Source organism: Gambusia affinis, linkage group LG12 (genome assembly GCF_019740435.1).
Source record: "Gambusia affinis linkage group LG12, SWU_Gaff_1.0, whole genome shotgun sequence".
Lineage (NCBI taxonomy): Eukaryota > Metazoa > Chordata > Actinopteri > Cyprinodontiformes > Poeciliidae > Gambusia > Gambusia affinis.
The window spans coordinates 8003451-8021830 of NC_057879.1; the positions used below are offsets into that span (position 1 = coordinate 8003451).

An 18380-nucleotide genomic window follows, 5' to 3' on the forward strand; every position below is an offset into this window, starting at 1 on the left:
TCAAAACAAAGGGTTATGTTCCGCCAGGATGTGTTTGCAGGATGAGGAATAACGGGGAGTGAATATATCAGGAGAGAACATTGAAGGGGGGGAGGATTGATTTTGTTGGCGCTGCTCGTCCTCCTCTCTTTGTATTTGTCGGGGGGCCTCTTCTTGTCCGGCCTGCCTGTCTGCATTTGCTGCGGTACTCTGTCTGTCTGTCTGTCTGTCTGTCTGTCTGTCTGTCTGTCTGTCTGTCTGTCTGTCTGTCTGTCTGCCTACCTGTCTGTCCGGTTATCCCGGCCTACTGTCTGGTATAATTAACGACCGTGTCTTCCACGCAAAGAGGCACTGAGCAGCTTACCAGCTCACAGTCGAAGTAAATAGTCAACATATTTTAAGCAAATTTGCTTTACAGACCTCCATTATCCCCTTCTGACTCACATACATAATTCACATGTTGCATATTTAATGTTTAGTCAACAATTTAAAGCCAAAGTGGGTTCAGACACATAGGCTTTCAATGTATTTTAATGGAATTTCAATTGATAGACCAAAACAAAACAGTGTATTAATATCAACTGAGCCTTTTTGTGGTTTTGGGAGCTGAGTGAAGTCACCCGCTGCACCTTCTTAAATTAAGCCAAATTTTGTCTGTGCTACATTCGTGCAGTCGTTTTTTTTTTGTGTGTGTGTGTGTTTGTGCCACTATCATTTTAATGACAGTAATGATAATTGTTTCCAGAGGTCATCAAAGGTCAACTAGCCTCACCACATTTACGAAATGCAGTAAATTTGGTTACTAACTGTGCTCCAAATATTTCAGTTGCACAAACATACACCAATCAATGTATATAGATTTTGTTTGATTGTTTTAGTCACCTCTGGAAAATCTCTTATGTGGAAAAAAGAATTACACTTGCAAGGGGAAAATTGCATTATTTATTTATTTTTGTTGTTATAAGCTGGTGAATCTCTTATTTAAAAAAAGGTCAATGTGATATTGTACATGTAAAAACAACGTTGTAGAAAAATTTTTAAAAGAAAGATGGGTGGCGCTAAATGCAGAGCAGTCATGGAAACAATTCCAATAAGGGTGATTAAATATAAGGGCACACCACACTTTTCAGATCTTAGACAAAAAAAATGAGGCACGTTTTCTTTTCTCTCCTTTGAAAAGAACAATGGAAAGACATCGGCAGTTTTCATTCTTTACTTAGTTTGTGAATGGCTTCTCGTGACGTAGAGAAGTAACCAGGTGCTGGAGCTCGTCATATCCACTAGGTGGCGCTGTGGGACAAGCATTAGAGACCTGTTGCAAAGAGCTGGATTACAGCTTCAAAAACTCAGAGCCACACATTTTAATTCATCATAAATTCTGCAATGTTTCTAATATAGAGAACTGAGTAGATCTTAGCTGGTTGTTTAGACTGGATAAATGAAAAGTCAGACAAAGAGTAGCACATGAAATGTTAAACTACCTCATTACTTATTTAAATGCACAAGCAGTACATGATAAATTACGTCTACCTTTGTTGATGCAAGCAACTGCAATGAGGACAAAACGTGTGAGCACCTTTGCGAAAACGAGAAGTTCTGTCTGTTTCCGGTCAGGAACATCCAGGTGAAGAAATGACAGCAGATCTGCAATTGCCCCCCCAAAAAAAAGAAAAAAAAGAAAATTGTTGCAGGAAGCATATCTAGGAAGGGTTAAGAGGCCATTTTATTCACAATTTCTAATTAAAGGAAGCATCCATTGCTATGGGATTGTCCAGAGAGATGCCAAACTTTCATAAACAAGCTGAGAAGCCCAAAAATAAATAAACAGGACAGCTTGACTTCTGTTTGCAAAGCTGCATCTGAACAAACCACTAGATGAGAAAGTGGAAACATATATAAGCCAACATATGGAGAGAGCTTTCTCTCTCAGAGAGAACTGGGTTGTGTGATTAGGAAGCTGTGCAATGTTTTCTCCTCATTATATCTTGAAAACTTGATTTGTTCAGGTAATCAAGAGCTGTTTTTTTCCACCACCAAGTCTCTCTGATTCAGCCTCCCTTGCTTTGCAGAGCCGTTTTCCAACCTTGGGAGTTTGAGCGACGTCCTTTTTTGCAGCTTTAAGCACCTATCTTATTAAACTGAGCCTTCTCTGAGTTTGGACTTTTGATTATAAAAGAACTGTCTGAAGGAATTTTTTTTTTTTATCAAGCCTAAATAATGTCTTTGCAATTATTTTCTCAAAGTAGAAAAAGGGTTCTTATAATAGTACAGAGCTTTTTGGGTACAAATGGATTGGATGTATGATGAGCCTTGAGGAGGAAGGTTTTTTAATTATTTTTTATTTATTTTTTTTAAGTGTGACATAAAAAAAAATTACATCATGCTTTTATCTTTTTGTCATTTTACATTTTGTGTCATTTTATAATCTCCCATTTTACAAGGGATGTAAATGACAAACACAATGTTGCACACAGCCAGGAAATCAAAGAAAATATGCATGATTTTCACTTTTTTTTCACATATAAAAAATATAGAGTTGTGTGCATTTATATTTAGGCTCTCTGAACTTCCTTTTGATGCAATTACAACTGCTTTCTTGCAGATTTCTTGATTCTCAAAAGGAAACAGTGTGTTTGACTTAACGTATGTCTTTAAGTCAAACACACTTAAGTGTCATAAGGTCTTGGAATAATCTAGGTTTTTGTGCTAATTGTTTAAAGGTACTTCATAGTGTGTTGGATTTTAAAGTAAGCAATGAAAAATCAAAAAAAAAATAATTGACATTTCGCAAATAACATGAATATAAAAGAACTGAAAAAGTTCAATCGGATTTCATGTCATACTGAGAGAAACAAAAAGTTATGCACCTTTTTATAGAGTATGAAAAATTGACTGGGAGGAGACTGACCAATAGGATTTAGGTCAGACTGGCTTTGCACGTCTGAAAGATTAAATTCTTCCTCCTTTTCCTTTGCAAAAACAATTCAAGCTCAGTCAGGTTGGACACAGATCAGCTGCAAACAGCAATTTTCAAGCTTTCCCACAGATTCTCATTTGGTTTTAGGCCTAAACTTCAACTGAATCATCCTAAAAGATGAACTTACTTCAATCTAAACCAGTCCGTTGCATCTCTGGTTGCATGTTTAGGGTTGTTGCTCCACTAGGAAGTGAAACTCCTTCCAGTCTCAAGTCTGCAGTCTTAAAATAGCAGGACTGACTTTTATTTAGCTCCACTACTTCATGTTGCTCCATCACATTAAAATACATGAAGGTTTGGAGCTGTGACGTTAAAAAAAAAAAAAATAAATAAAAAGTCTTAAAATGTTATGAGTGCTTTTGCAACGCCTAATCAGAATTATGACCAGAATTAATTGAAATGAGAGAGAAAAACTCCTCCACACACAGCATATCTGTTTGCCTTTAATCTTACCTAATGACGACCCTTCACCTCCTCCCATCTCAGGGTCAGGTGACCTCTCCGTCTGCCTTGAATCCGTTGGGATTAGTCAACATACCAGCTGCCTTCCTCTGATGGCATTAGTCCAGTAACACCAGCAAGTAAGGAACGTGTTTTATGGTTTGTTTTTCTTATTGACAATTAAGAAGCTCAGATGGGGATACAGGCGTTAAAACAAAAGACGATCTATAGGGAACGAGTAGAAGAATTCAGGACGAGGTGTCGAGGATGATCTCCTGATCTTTCCACCGCAGCAGCTTAATGAGTTAATGTTCATTTGAGGTCAGTGTTTTACTCAACTCAGGTTTGCTTAGATAACAAAAAAACCAAAAACAAACAAAAACCAGTTTTGGTTTTGTCTCCATCTGCTGTTTTATGTTAGTTTTTCACTGACTTCTTATATTGGTTTTACTGTAATGCCAAGTTAGGGTTGTCCGTTCACAAGTTAGAGCCGATTTGTGTTTAAGTTTATTCACTTTGGATCATTATATCTTTCTGTTATTGTGTCATCCTTCCATCTATTTTTATGGTAATTTAGTTTATTTACTGGGCAGTGATCTAATCTTGGAACGGAGTAGGCAAAATCCCAGTAGACAGGATTACTGGTTCGAGTGAACAGTTGGCACTAATCAAAGGCTTCCCTCTTGTCCCTCTAATGCTATTACATGAAGCACGGACATGTAACCGGTGCAGATATTCCTTTATTTGAGCCTGAAAGAGAAAAGCGGTTTTTAAATTTATTTTCTGCTTCACTGATTGTCCTCCAAGTCACCTGTCTGCTCTGCTCTGTTTCGGGCCAATCTTTCAGCTCGTCGCTCTCATTAGGCATCATCACCTCCTGAGCGCCATGGACGAAGAGTTCACCTGCTCCGTTTGCCGAGACAGCTTCAGCCAGGCCCACCCTCTACCATGTGGCCACAGCTTCTGCCCCGCCTGCATCCGTGAGGCCTGGAGCGCTCAGGGGGAAGGAAAAGGTCGCTTCACCTGCCCCCAGTGTCAGGAGGAGCACGGCGAAGTCCTGTGCGACTGCTGCCCTCTCCAGGCGGAGGACAGTCGGCCCCCGATGGCCGTAAAGACCTGCTTGAGGTGTGAGGTGTCGCTCTGTTCCGACCACCTTCGGCCCCATCTGGAGAGGCCGGCGTTCAGCTCCCACCTGCTGGTGGAGCCACTGGGGGACCTGTCCCAGCGAAGGTGTCCGGCACACGCGGAGGTATTCCGCTACTACTGTGTGGACGAGAGGGTGTACGTCTGCGGGGACTGCCTGCTGGAGGGGGCGCACACGCTGCACAAGGTGAAGCCGCTGAGACAGGTGGAGGACGACCTGAAGGTGAGCTGGGTGACAGGGCTGTACAGAGCTATTAAAGGGGCAGTGTTATGCGTATTCCAGTCGCATAGCGTCTTTTCTCTTTATTCCCGGCTCTAGTGGCCTTTATTTGAGAGTGGTCAGTCAGGAAAGTGGGTTATGAGAGAGGAGGAAGACATTCAGCAAAGGTCAACAGGAACCGCGAAGGCCACATCTCATGCTTTACCCCTGCCTGCGACGGGGTAAAAAAAAAAAAGTTTATGCAACACTGCTCCTATGTGAGGGTGATAGTATCTTTTTATTGCAGAATCCAATAATTTTGTCACCTTTAGTTATAAAAAACAATAATACGGGGGTAACGAACTGCATCCCTCAAGGGCTGATGTTCAGCAACGTTTAGATGTTGCTCCTCTTCAGCCCGGTTGCAATATTAGCTCTTTAAAGCTTAACCTCACATTAGGAAGTGAGGGAGGTTCACCATTTAATTCAAGAGTGTAGGCCAAGGGACATATCTAAAAGTTGCACAAGTCTCTCCCTCCAGGAGTGCAGCTGCAGACTGCTGACTTAAAAGAAAATCGACGCAACTTATGTGGCAAACCAATAAATTGTACACAAGAAAATTGGAGTTATTGCATTATGTGGGTGACTTTCTTTTGGCAGGGGTTTTAAGATAACCTTTTTGAGTTTTTTTAAACACTTTGTTTATATTGAAGCACATTCAAAAACTGGGACTGCCCATGCAGTTGCAAAGAAGAATATGCAAAGCTGGTGTTACGTCGCACCTCTGGCACAGATTTGAAGGTGCAACTGCAGCAAAAAGTGGTTTAAGAAAGTATTGACTCAAAGAATCTGAATACAAACGCACTGTATGTCATATAATATCCCAGTAAAACCGCATTGAGAAAAAAAAATGTAGAAAAGGTTCAAGGGTTATTCATGTTTTTGCTGGATTTTGGCAGGTCAGGGTAAGGTTGCTCTAATGGTATCTTGATTTTGCAGGTCATCTTACAGACTCTCCTCATCAAAGCAGAAAAGAAGCTAAAAGATGGGGAGAAAGCTCTCAAAGACCACGAAAACATCGACTCTGCGATGGCGGTAAATAAAGACTTTGGTCTTATCAGCCAAAGTTATTCCAAACCGTACAAGGCTAATCCATTTGAGGAGTCACAAAAGGTGATCAGTGTCTGTAATTACCCAACTTATTCAAACATGTTATATGCAAAATCACGTGAATAAAATAGGACAGCCCATACTTCATTCGCCATCAACAAACATTGACGACTAATCCCTGAAAAAAAAAAGGCTTGATTGCACTTAAATTACAAAAAAAGCATAATATGTTTATCTGAGAAAAAAGTCAAACAAAAAATATGTCTTCTACCTAAGCAAAAAGTTAGTGCACCCTTCCCTCGAATAATCTCACTTCTTTTGACTATAATAGCTTCTTTGAGACGTTTGTGTGGTAGCCAGTCTGTGACGTCGGGTGCAGGAAAACTTTTCTCCTCTCTTCACTTTCAGCAGTGAGATGTTTGAGGGGTTTCTTACATCTACAGCCTGTTTCAAGTCACACCACAACATCCCAAAAGGATAAAGATCTCAGCTTCGACTCAGCCCAGCACTCGACATTTCTTAATTCTCAGTCCTTGGTGGATTTGCCGGGATGCTTTGGCTCGCTGTCATCTTGCAGAATCCCGTTCTGGTTCAGCCGTGGTTTATGTTCTTACAGAAACTCTCATATTTTCCTGCTGCCCTGCAAAATTGATGGTGGATTCTGTGATTGTGAGCTAGTAAGCTCCTGATGCATAAAGGCATTCCCAAACCATGATACCTCCACCTCTGTGCTTTACAGTTGGTATGAGGTTTCTTCTCCTGGGATGTTGTTTATGACTATATTTACTGCACACATTCAATAAATGTGATTTTTATGAACTCTATTCATTTACGACTAATTAATTAGTTTTTATAGTCTACTTGTACTACTCCTGTGCCTTGAAGTCGCCCCTGTGGGATAAATAAAATTATTCACATATGAATAGGACACAACTTCTGTTCAGGTTGACCTTTGACGACCTCTGGAAACCTTTTCCTTAAAATGACATCTGCGCCAAACAAAAATATTTGCAGTACAAACATAACATTTGACACCATTTTGGTCAAGTTTGGTTGACCTTTTGACCTTTAAACTGGAATTCATATCGTCAAAACAAAAGCAGCACAAGCAAAACTTTTATCAGCGCAAACGTAGCAGAGTTGATTGTCACAGATTGTGTTTGAGTTTGTAAAAGTGAGGGGACTGTTTGACCTTTCATGACCTTTACAAACGTTTATTAAAATCTTTAAAGCGATAGCGGCAAAAATTAAACTTTTGGTTGCGCAAAACAGCAGAAAGAACGTACAAACGTTTGACACTGGTCTCATGTGATTTAATAGATTCTGCCATGTTGTTTCGCCAGTTCAATTTGGAATAATTGTGGGGGTGTCCTCATTTATTTTTTTTAGTTACATCTTAAGAAATACACAAACGAACTCTCTTTTCTTCAGTTTGAGTAAATCAGTTGCACTTCTAGAATTTCACAGAATTATTATTTCCACATTTCCACGCATCAAAATGTGCCAAAAGTCACACAACTGACCTCCTCCAGGACTCCCTGAAGCGGGACGACGGCCAGGTGGAGCGGCTGGACACGGACCTGCAGGCCCAGGTGAAGAAGCTGGTGGTGGCTCTGAAGGAGATCACCAGGAGGGAAAGGCAGCAGATCGTAGAGCGTGTGCACCAAGACTGCGCCAAAGTGAGAGACGACATGAGCCAGACGGCGCACATTCAGCGCTACCTGAACCTGCTGCTGGCAGAGACGGACCCTTTCCTGCTCATCTGGGTAAGACTCTTCCAGCTACTCAGTGCAACAGTGGGAACTGGCTTAAACGCATGGCATAAGATCTTTACATTCAAAAACACAAGTTGAAACACTTGGAAGCATGAAATGGGGGAGATAGGTGATACTGCATCATTTGGTATGGAGCCAATGCCTAGTAAATACAGAGCCAGTGTCTGTAATACCGGTACTTTTTCTTTAAATTTGATGTATCATCAAACTTCTGACTTGTTGGAGTTTTTGGGGTTTTTCTTTTGAATTATTTACCCAGGATAGCATTTGGACAAAGTTTATAGGAATCTACACAATACTTTAATAACACACTAACATGTTTTGGGGGCATTTTTACTCAATGAACAAATTGCAAAAAAATATATCATATCAAATCGAAACTGAATCTTTTTTGAGGAAGAGTAGAGAAACCGCAGCACAAAAATAAAGCAAAATCTCAAGACGGAATCTGAGGCTAAAGTGTCGATCTTGTGACACTTGTATGGATCCAATTTTGCCCCTCTGTTAAGTGGTTACTCATTTAATTTTGTTTTGCAGGGAATTTTACGATGCAGGAGCTGTTTTGTTTTCTGCACTCTCAAAGTTTCAGAATGGAGGTTGTGGTGGAAGCATATAGTCTTTGGTGCAACCTGTAGTGGGGATTGGCCGCATCAGAATCAGAATCAGGAGTAGGAACACTGGCCGCCTGCCAAAAATACAATATTGTCACAACCACACCGGCCCAGAAGACCGCCAAACAATTAATTAGCCACGTAGCTACCATGCCTGGATTCCTGCCGCTTCTCCAGCTGAAGCCAGAGTAATGTTACCAAACAGCTGAAGCGAACAATCCTCACTCGTCATAATAATAAATGTTTGGCTGCCTTGGTTTTGCATTTGCATTTGCACTCTGCTTGGAAGAGGAGGTGCGCATACCTCCAAATTGTGCATGTTAGCTGGATGCTCAGAGGGACATTGTGAATTCTTCAGGCTCAAGTTGAAATGCAATACATGGTTCATTGCCGTCCCTGGAGAAGCCACGGCATCATAATTAGTGATGATGAGAGAGGAGGATGAAGAGGAGAAGAAGATGCGAGTGGTGACTCACTGGGTTTATGATAAAACCCCAACAAGCAGCTTCTGTTTGATCAACTCACAGCGATCAGTGGAAAATACACACATTTTGGATCCTTTGTGCTTACTTCCTTCTGACTGCACCAGCCAAGATATATGCAGCGGCAATTTAAATGATCGGAGGCAAAGGAACGAGTACAGAACAACTCTTACCTGCATCCGCTCAGCTGGTGAAATATTGACAGTGAATGCTCCTCCATAAGGCTGAGCACTATCACATCCAGTGGATATAAATCATTTACACAACCCTGGTAAGACGTAAGGTATCTCTGATGTAAAATGTAACTTTTTCCACAAATCTGTCAGAGGGAAATTTTAAAAAACAAAAAAAAAAAAAAACCTGACCGCATACGTTCACACACTCTTTGACTTTGACTTTCCAAAACCATCCTCTATTTAAAGTTCAGAATCGAGACGTACAGGGTGCCAGTTTAACCATCTCACATGGATGTCTCTGGCATTTTCAGCTTTTAACTAAAGCCGTAGTTTGTAAAGAAGAATCATTTGAAGTAGTAAAAAAAAAAAAAGTACTTCAAAACTGTTTATCTGGGAAGGTTTGGATATCAGAGCTTAATGATTATAGTCAAGCCTAAAATGTAGAAGAACCTTTAAGAATATGTCCAGCCAAATTAAACTTGTTTATAAAATTAATATCAGAGCTTAATGATTATAGTCAAGCCTAAAATGTCCTGAAGTGGAACTTATGTTTAGCTTTTAAAAAATGATAAAATTAACCTGAAATATACAGAAGAGATGTTAAAAAAACTTTTTCTGTTCATCTGAGTCTGCTCATAGGCTTTACCTTTTCTTAAAATTAGGTAAATACAGCTAAAAAAATAATGCATGTCCTGAAGTGGAACTTATGTTTGTGCTTTAGCTTTTAAAATGATAAAAATTAACCTGAAATATACAGAAGAGATGTTAAAAAAACATGTACACTCCTCCTTCTTTCGTGGCCCTTAGTGGGTTAAGTACAAATGCAGCTGATTAATTGATAATTGTAACGTCCTGGAATCGTAATTTGCTGTAAAACAGAAGAATTGACACGCTCCAGTGCTCCAGTGAAGGTCAGTGCTGCAGTCCAATTGAAACGCTCCTCTAACACATCAAGAGACACAAACTAATAAATAAAGAAAAGCTGCAAAGCCGACTGGGAAAATTATTATTTTATCATAATAATTATCATAGGCTGCTAAGGCCTTATAGAGTGGAAGGGGATTCTCCATCTTACTGAATCTGAGAGCTTTTGCAATTTACAAATATTCCTGCTGAAAATGTAGTATGCTGTCTTCATGACTGTTTCATTTAATGGAAAAAAGAGAAGAGACAGAAACATGTGCATCTGAATGAACAAAAAAAGTGACCTTGAAAAGTCTTCTTTTTTTTTTTTCATTTTTCCAGAGCAGATTCACATGAATCCTTGAATTTCATTCTGGGAGTGTAACGTGTCACGTTTCTTTCTACTGTCCTTTTCTTTTGCAGGCGTTTCAATCAGACGACACAAAGTAAGTCCAAACGAAGGAATTTTGTATTATTATTATTTTTTTGTTAAGCATGCTAGGGATGACATGTAAAATCTAGATCAGCTTGCTATAAAAATGTAAAATGTATTAATCCTGAGTGGATTTTCTTATTCTGCACCATGCGGCGTGCTGCAGATTGCTAGCAGACCTAAACTGCCCACTTTTCCTCCCGGAGCCCATCAGTGTGGACAGGAAGCACATCCTGGAAGACGTAGAGGGCAAATATCGGGAGTTCATCACGTCCACCCTCCGCTGCCTCAGCGAGCTCAAGAGGGAGCTCTGTGAGTGGCTCGTTAGTTTCACCCATCGGCTTCAAAGACCAGCAACATTACTTATCTGTGAGGAAGTAGTTTGACTTCGGGGAAATGTTTGCATTTTTCTGACATATCTACTAAATTTTACAAACTTATTCCCAGACATGATCTTTTTGGAAAAATTCTGTCATGAAAAATTATTCATATCCCTTGATTTATTTATTTACTTTACTTTTTTGTTTTACATATGGTTAAGCACAACCCCAATGTATTTATTTGTATTTTATGCAATACACCATTTCCAAGTAGTGCTTAATAGTGCACTACTTTGCACTAGTAGTAGAAGAAAAAATATTTCTGTTTTGCAACGTTTTTGTTTTTTTTTTAAATTTATTTACAAATACACAATCTGAAAAGTGTGGCATGTTCATCCTCTGAACATATAAATATCGTATAGAACCACCAGTCACTGCAGTTACAGACACAAGTGTTTTGGAGGTGTATTTCTTTTAAATTTGACCTACTGGATTCAAAGACAGTAAGTCAAGCAGAAACACAGGTTAGCAACCTGAGCCACAATCATCCTGTGGGCCTGATGGCATCAGGTCCAGATTTTACACCTAGGTTCTGAAGATGTGTTCCGACTTCGTCACTGAATATAAAAGATAGTTCATCCAATTTTAGAGAGAAAAACACAGCACAGCTTTTTGAACGGCGAACTCCAGGTAAATTCAGCAGCTGTGCATTTTAAAATCATTCTCTTGACTTATATAAGAAGTACAACCTTGCTCTTCCCAGATCCAAATTACGTTACATGAAATTGTAACTTAATGGAGGAAGGCCTTCACAGAATATATGAATTTAAATTAAGATCACATTACGCACAGGTAGACGGTATGTGCATACAAAGTGATTTCTGCGGTTGATCGGTTGCCTTAGATTTTTGCTTTGGGGTTTTGGATTAAAAACCTTGGAGGTTTTCCGGGACAACCCGTTGCAAGATCTTTAAGGACGAACAGGAGTTTAAATTAAACTACCAGGAAATGCTTCACTGTTGAATACAAGTCTGGATTTCTTGTTAGGTTTCAGACCACTGATGAGTGCAGTAAAAAGTAAACACCTTAAGCATTGGACTCTCTCCCTGCAGTAACCAGCCCTCTGTCCCTGGACACAAACTCTGCCCATCCTCTGCTGAGCATTTCTGACGACCTGCGTTCAGTCGCCCGTGTAAAGAGCCGGCTGCCCTGCGCCGCTCACCCCGAGCGGTTTGACCACTGGCCACAGGTCCTCACCGTCCAGACCTTCTCCTCCGGGACTCACTACTGGGAGCTGGAGGCTGAGGGATTCTGGGATGTCGCCGTCTGCTATCGGAGCATTGGACGGAAGGGGAAGGAAGGGAATGCCTTTGGAAACAACAAGGTAAAACTGTCTCCACGTTGTGATGGTATAAAATGAGACAGATAAAACTGAGCTCCTCTATCTTCTCTCTGTGGACCTGCTGTCACCTGAACACATGCACTGCTCAATCAGACACAACCAATCAGAGCCAGGAGGCGGGTCTCATCGCTGTCAGTCACTATCATGTCTCTCTGCTATAGCTATAGCTGGTTACCCACAACGTAGCCCGCCATGAATGCTAAAGCTAATTAGGAAAGGAAAGCAGCGCTTACACTAAGTTGATTGACAGCGCCAAGACGCTCCTTCTGGAAAAGTTCATGAAAATCTATTGTAAGGGGCCTGTACTCATGAAATCATACGACTGGTCACGTTGGTAGAAAAAAAGAAAGAAAAAATCTGAAGGGTGAAATAAATCTATGCAACTTAAAATGTAGGTCACCAGAGCCAGGACTCAAGGCTTACTTGATTCAACAGGACTTTGAAATATAGACCACTGGTTTTCCTTTGCCTCATTCCTTGTAGGCGTTACTTCCTACTATGGGCGTAGATTTTGCTGATTTAGCACCTTCTGCTTCTCTTGATCTGTTCTGAAAGGACCACAGATCAACTTGAATCTCCTGTTGCCTGTTCGTTTTAAATAAAGTGGGGAAACGCGTTTAGAAGGCAAATTTGCTTTTCACACGTCTTGAAATGTAAAATACTGATTTGTCTTCCAGAGTTTCTGTCCAGTAATAGAAACAACAAAGTCCTGAATGGTTATTTGGTTGCGTTGATGATTCGTCGTTGAGTCGTTTGTCTGAGAACAGTTTATGATGAACAGTGTCATCATAAACAACATGTTGTTTCTGTTTGGACTCCAGATCTATGTAATTTTTTTTTTGCTATTTTGTCCTTGTTTTGAGTCTTTGGTTAAAGCATTGCTACTGTATTCCCAGGTGTCCTGGAGCCTGACGCAGCAGCACGACAAAAAGCTGTCTGCCTGGCACAACCGCAGGAAGACACGGCTCACGTACCAAATGGTCGGCAATCGAGTCGCAGTTGCCGTGGACTACAGCTCCGGGACCGTCACCTTCTCCGAAGTGGGACCCTCCAACACCCTGATCCACCTCCACACTTTCTCCACCAGCTTCACGCAGCCTGTGTGTTTGGGCTTCGGACTTTATAAAGCCGAGCTCAAGAGCCGCATCTCTGTCGTCAAAGTGTGAGCAGGAGGTCGACTCGGCCGGGACTTTTGCCGTGAGCCACGCCTTCGTCCTGACTGGCTGTAACGGCGTTCTCCTCCTAAAAGTGCGTTGATGGCGCGTCAACATGGTCGCCTGCTTCAGAAATGCTTTCTAACAATGTGAAATGTGAGCACAGAAACCTGACGCTCATTAAAATAAAGAGAGAGGTCTGTTTTGAAGCACATTTAAAGTATTCTTATCCATTTTTTTATTATTTAGGTCTTATTAGTAGGATACTCTCTCATTTCATTGAAAATTAATGTAAAATGAAACCTTGGATTTGAGAACACCTATTCAAAGAGAGAAAGATCTCATTGGAGAATTTTTTTTGTTGACAAAATCACACAATTATTGAGTCAGCACATCCTATAAAATATAGCTTTAAAAAAAATTCAAGCACGGTAGAGGACCTATGATGCCATGGGCCAGTTTCTCCTCCAAAAGCCCTGAAAACATTGTGAGAGCGCCTGGCGACATAAAGTCTTTTGGTGAAACTCAAATTAAGAAAAATAAATTATTTTTGACTTTTAACGCAACACATTTTCCCACATCCTTAGCAGGGGTGCAAGTCCCTGTGAAGGCTGCTGCATGTGTGAATTTCAACCAAAAGGATTAAAGAGGTCTCACTTCCAAGTCTTAAAAAGATCAATATTTTCCCTTATTTATTTGACAAACTCACATTTGGTAAGTAGCCTTCTGAGATTACAGCTTTGAAACCGCGCACTGTTTGGCACCATAGCTACCAGCCAAGCAAATAATTATTAATTTTGCCGGAAAGATTCATTATGCTTTCATTCTTTTTAGCCAACCTTCAACTCAAGTCGTGTCTCTGCTCTTCCTGGAAACTAGAAGAAGAAGAAAGAAAAACAACTGACAGACTCTCTCTAACTTTGCTCTTTGAAGCTGAGCAGACTCCCAGTCACCTTCCTTTATTCCTCTGTTAGGGTGAGTGGGTGGATGCAAGGTAAGAGGGTGAGGAAGAAGCAGATGAACAGAGGGGGTGGCTGAGAAGAGAAGGGAGGACAAACACACACCCACAGAGAGAGAGAGAGAGAGAGAGAGAGATCAGAGGATACTCCAGATCGGTGATCAGCTCGACTTGTAGCGTTGTGAGAGAATGTGACGGGAAGAGCTGCAAAACAAGGATTTTTCCCGCTTCGCCTGACTTCGGCTGGACGGATCTCGCAGGGTTTGCTGACATGGGACACAAGCTTCTTCAGCTGAAAACAGGTGATTGTCTCGTTTTTATTTACCATCTATTCTTTCAAGCAAATAGTCGTTCTATTTAATGGTAAATATTCAGAAACAATGTTCATTCAAACTGAGGCTCAATACAGGGGCAGCCTCCCCAAACCAATGTTTCATTTCAGCCAGTCAGAAGAACAGAGGAGGATACTGAGCTGACCAAGACCTGTTAGTGTGTGGCGCTACAGCATATGTTGAGACGGTGTTTTCGTGAAGGTGTGTGTGCTGAGGATGCGTGAGGGAGGGAGGGGGTCTCTGTGTAAAAGACAGATGGTATCTCAGTGGAGTTGTTCCCTTTCTCAGTCTCTCCTTCTGGGTCTCCCTGTCATCCCTCCAGAATCCTGCCTCATCACTTTTTGCTTTGTCGTCCATCCCATTTTCTTCCTTGTCTCATTTTTTTTTTTTTTTTTTTTTTGCTGAGGGAATATGAAATATCTTTTTGACTCTGTCCAAGCGCGTGTCTCTTAACTCTTCACATCGCTCAAAAGTTACTTTCAGACCGTCTCGCGGCTTGTTTCACCAGGTTCAGCCATGCCAATCTGGTCTGTCCACTTTGACCTCCTGATACTACTGAGCCTGCTGCTGCAGCTGCTCTTGTTGCTCTCGGCGCCCCTGGAAAGCGGCGCCCAGAACGACACGGAGCCCATCATCCTGGAGGGGAAGTGCCTGGTGGTGTGTGACTCCACGCCTTCGTCGGAGCCCGCTGGCAGCGCTCTGGGCATGTCCGTCCGCTCCGGCTCAGGACGGGTGGCCTTCTCGGCCAGCAGGCAGACCAACCACGAGCCGACAGACATGAGCAACCGCACCATGATCATCTACTTTGATAATGTGAGTAGCTTTGAAGTATTCTTTAAGGAGGCATTTGTTGCAGGCCACCGAATTTTATTTATCAAAATTTAATCAGTCTATTAGTGGAAGGAGTAAATAGTTTTTCCTATTCAGAGAGTCATGGTACTGCAGACTTTAGGTTGACTAAATGAGGTTCCAATGACAAAATTGGAATATTGAGAATGCAGCTGGAAAACGGAGCTATCACTTACAGGGTTGATAATTAAACACACAGCAATATTGTAACGATGAGCCACTATCAGCCCAGAAAACAGCCTTATCAGAATACCAAACACTCAGAGCATCAGAGCGCCCCCTATATATAAAGATCACGGCCGTACCGAGTTCGACTCTTACTCGTTTGATTACTGTCATATAAAGGCCACAAACACCTTATTTTGGCCCGAATTATTTTGTTTCACATCTCAACGAACTGAACAGGGTCTCCTGTGGTACACCGTTCTGTAGTAGGTCGGAGGACAGTTTGCCACTTTGGATCAGGACCAAGACAATTTTAGCAAGGGCAAAAGAAGAAAAATAAGAACTCTTTAAGAAAGAGGACTGAGAACACCGAGCCAGGGAGGGAAAAACTAATTGGAACTTGAAACTTCACAGATTAGTCTGTGGTTCTGTCTTCTTGTTTCCTTGCTGACCCATTTTTAGAGCAAACAGAAGTGGCCTCAATGTGATCACATTAGGCTCTGATTACTAAATTGGGTGCTACATTACACAATAAATGCCAGAATAGGATCTATGATATTTTTCAGAACCACGCGTTAAGTTTCCTGGGAGAGATCATCTCCAAACCAAAATATAACAAAAATATTTCTGTCTGGAAATAGTTTGTGCTTGAGGTCTACTAGGCGCTAAGCAAGTAACATCACTACTTTAAAGAGCATTACCCGACACTGACAGGTTAAGACCTCCGGCAAACATCTTGGTCTGAGTGTAAAACTGTGCAAAAAGTTGGATTTCTGAAGTTTTGCATCTCTATGCATAACAATGATAAACACAGGAAATCCCAGTGCTTGCAAAGATGTGAAATAAGATGGGTACTTCTGTTGTCCCGCGTCTGCTAATAAGAATGCACATCTGATTACGTCCAGCCACCGAGGCTAAATGATAATAAGGTAAAGATTGAACTTTTGGACTTGGTGTGCTGCCCACAAAATTGTGAGATTATGCAGCACATTCAAGGCTTTTTTACAGTGCAAATGTAGAAGAGAGAATCAATAGCTTTGAGAGTGATGTCCAACTGAATGCGTAATAAATAGAGTTACTGGAGTGACCTTGGAGAAGGCATGAATGCACGTTCCAGAAAGCTTTTAACGACAGCCCTCACCCTTCTTCAAAGTGTCTTTCTTTTCTCTGTCATACCTTGGACTCTCTTGACAATTTCCTTGCTGACATCGCCTACCTCGCCTGCGTTTTCCTCCTCGAAATCTCTGCAGATTTTAGTCAACGTAGGCACTCACTTTGACCAAGAGAGCAGCGTCTTCGTCGCTCCGCGGAGAGGGGTTTACAGCTTCAACTTCCACGTCGTGAAGGCCTACAACAGGCAGACTATTCAGGTATGCTGTCACCTTAATTCAAGCAGTTGCAGTTGAGGTTGTAGCTGCTTCGTGCGTTCTCCCTGATTCGCATGTTTGATGTCTTTTAGGTCAGCCTGATGGTGAATGGCTGGCCGATGATTTCAGCGTTTGCGGGAGACCAAGACGTGACCAGAGAAGCGGCGACCAACGCGGGCCTGGTGATTCTGGAGAAGGGCGACAAGGCCTACCTCAGACTGGAGAGAGGGAACCTGATGGGAGGCTGGAAATACTCCACCTTCTCCGGCTTCCTCGTCTTCCCCTTGTGAGACGGGTGGAAAATGGAAGTGCTGGGTAACAGGAAAGGTGTGAGTGACGGGTGCTACAGCGCTTTGCAAAAGCAGTTACACCTCTTGAACTTCTTGACATCACGAGTCCGTTGTTCTTTGGAAAACATCTCAGGCTCGGTTAGATTGGGTGGAGAGCATCTGCGAACATCATTTTCCAAGACAGGCTCACTTTGACTGGGTCATCGTAACACAGGATGAGGGCTTTTTTTTTTATCTTACCAGAGTCCCTTCCTCCACATGCTTGTTATTTCCCGTACATGACTTCTGGAAAACTGCAAAAAGTACTTCTTTTGATTCCCTTTCTTGCGTCTATTCATAAAATTCTGATTGGTGGAGTTTATGACTGATGGTTGTCCAATCAATAGGTTATCCAATCTGAAATGTGTATCTCTGCAGCTTCTTCTGGGTTACTGCTTGCCCGCCTCTCTGACTGATCCTCTACTTCACTTTAGGTCAAATGCCTTATCTTGGTAGGCTTAGAGTTGTGCCATAGTGTTTCCATTTCCAAATAGTTCGTGGAACATTGCTCTGTGAGATGTTGAAAACTTGGGATATACTTTTATCAAAACTTCTCTTCACTCTTCTCTCTGACCTGTCTGCAGTGTTCCTTGGTCTTCATGATGCACGTTCCCTAACAAACCTCTGACGCTTTCTCAGAACAACATGGATTTATAATAATATTAAATAGCACTCAGTTGGACTGTCTAACTTCTAAAAACAGCTAGCTGCATTGGATTTTATTGAAAACAAATCAAATCAAAGAGGGTTTATTTCCCTTACACTTCACAGCTATGCATCTCAAAAAAAAAAATAATCCCACAAATGTAAACAGACGTTTCTTGTTGTAACCTTACAAAAAGGTTTGAGGTCTATGCTTTTGCAAGGTGCTGTACATCCAATTTTAGGACTAAACAAATGAAGAGAACTATCTACAAAAAAACGTTGCTGAAAAGTTACAAACACTCTATGAAAATAATTGATTTATTTTGTCTTCATGTGAAATATTTATTGTTTGTTGAAGATAATGATTGTGAAAAAGTATCTATTTGTGTTCCTGTGCTGACATAATGCCAAGCCTTAATTTTTGTTTACGTTAACAGCTAGCTGTGCTCTAAATATCCCGTCCAGCTTAAAAAAGAAATATTTTGTTTGAGTTTACTGTATGACTGTTTCTCCTCTGTCTATCTGTCAGCATCATACAAAAGATGTCTATTTACCAACAAATTTCTATAAACAACAAAGTGCTAAAAAAAACTGGAATCATCTCAACTTGACTGCATGCGAAAAAGGATT

General features: G+C 41.3%; 2 protein-coding genes across 7 annotated transcripts; both read left to right on the forward strand.

The window, feature by feature from the left end:
* The first annotated feature begins 85 nt into the window (after window positions 1-85).
* On the forward strand, window positions 86-13914 carry trim110 (tripartite motif containing 110). 6 transcript variants are annotated; one of them, XM_044133317.1, is made up of 9 exons: window positions 86-184; window positions 3443-3556; window positions 4245-4763; window positions 5739-5834; window positions 7382-7615; window positions 10220-10242; window positions 10396-10598; window positions 11662-11933; window positions 12848-13914. In XM_044133317.1, the coding sequence occupies exons 2-9, from the start codon at window positions 3554-3556 to the stop codon at window positions 13115-13117; spliced, it is 1620 nt and encodes a 539-aa protein (XP_043989252.1). In that variant the 5' UTR covers window positions 86-184; window positions 3443-3553; the 3' UTR covers window positions 13118-13914. The 6 variants fall into 6 exon arrangements, with proteins under 6 accessions (XP_043989252.1, XP_043989256.1, XP_043989253.1 ...); XM_044133321.1 differs by having other exon boundaries at window positions 3443-3537; XM_044133318.1 differs by lacking the exon at window positions 86-184 and having other exon boundaries at window positions 2549-3718.
* Window positions 13915-14170: 256 nt separating this feature from the next.
* cbln12 (cerebellin 12) lies at window positions 14171-17295 on the forward strand. Its single transcript, XM_044133327.1, has 4 exons — window positions 14171-14365; window positions 14904-15208; window positions 16660-16779; window positions 16869-17295. Exons 1-4 carry the CDS (start codon window positions 14335-14337, stop codon window positions 17064-17066), a joined length of 654 nt encoding a protein of 217 aa, XP_043989262.1. The 5' UTR covers window positions 14171-14334; the 3' UTR covers window positions 17067-17295.
* Window positions 17296-18380: the final 1085 nt, after the last annotated feature.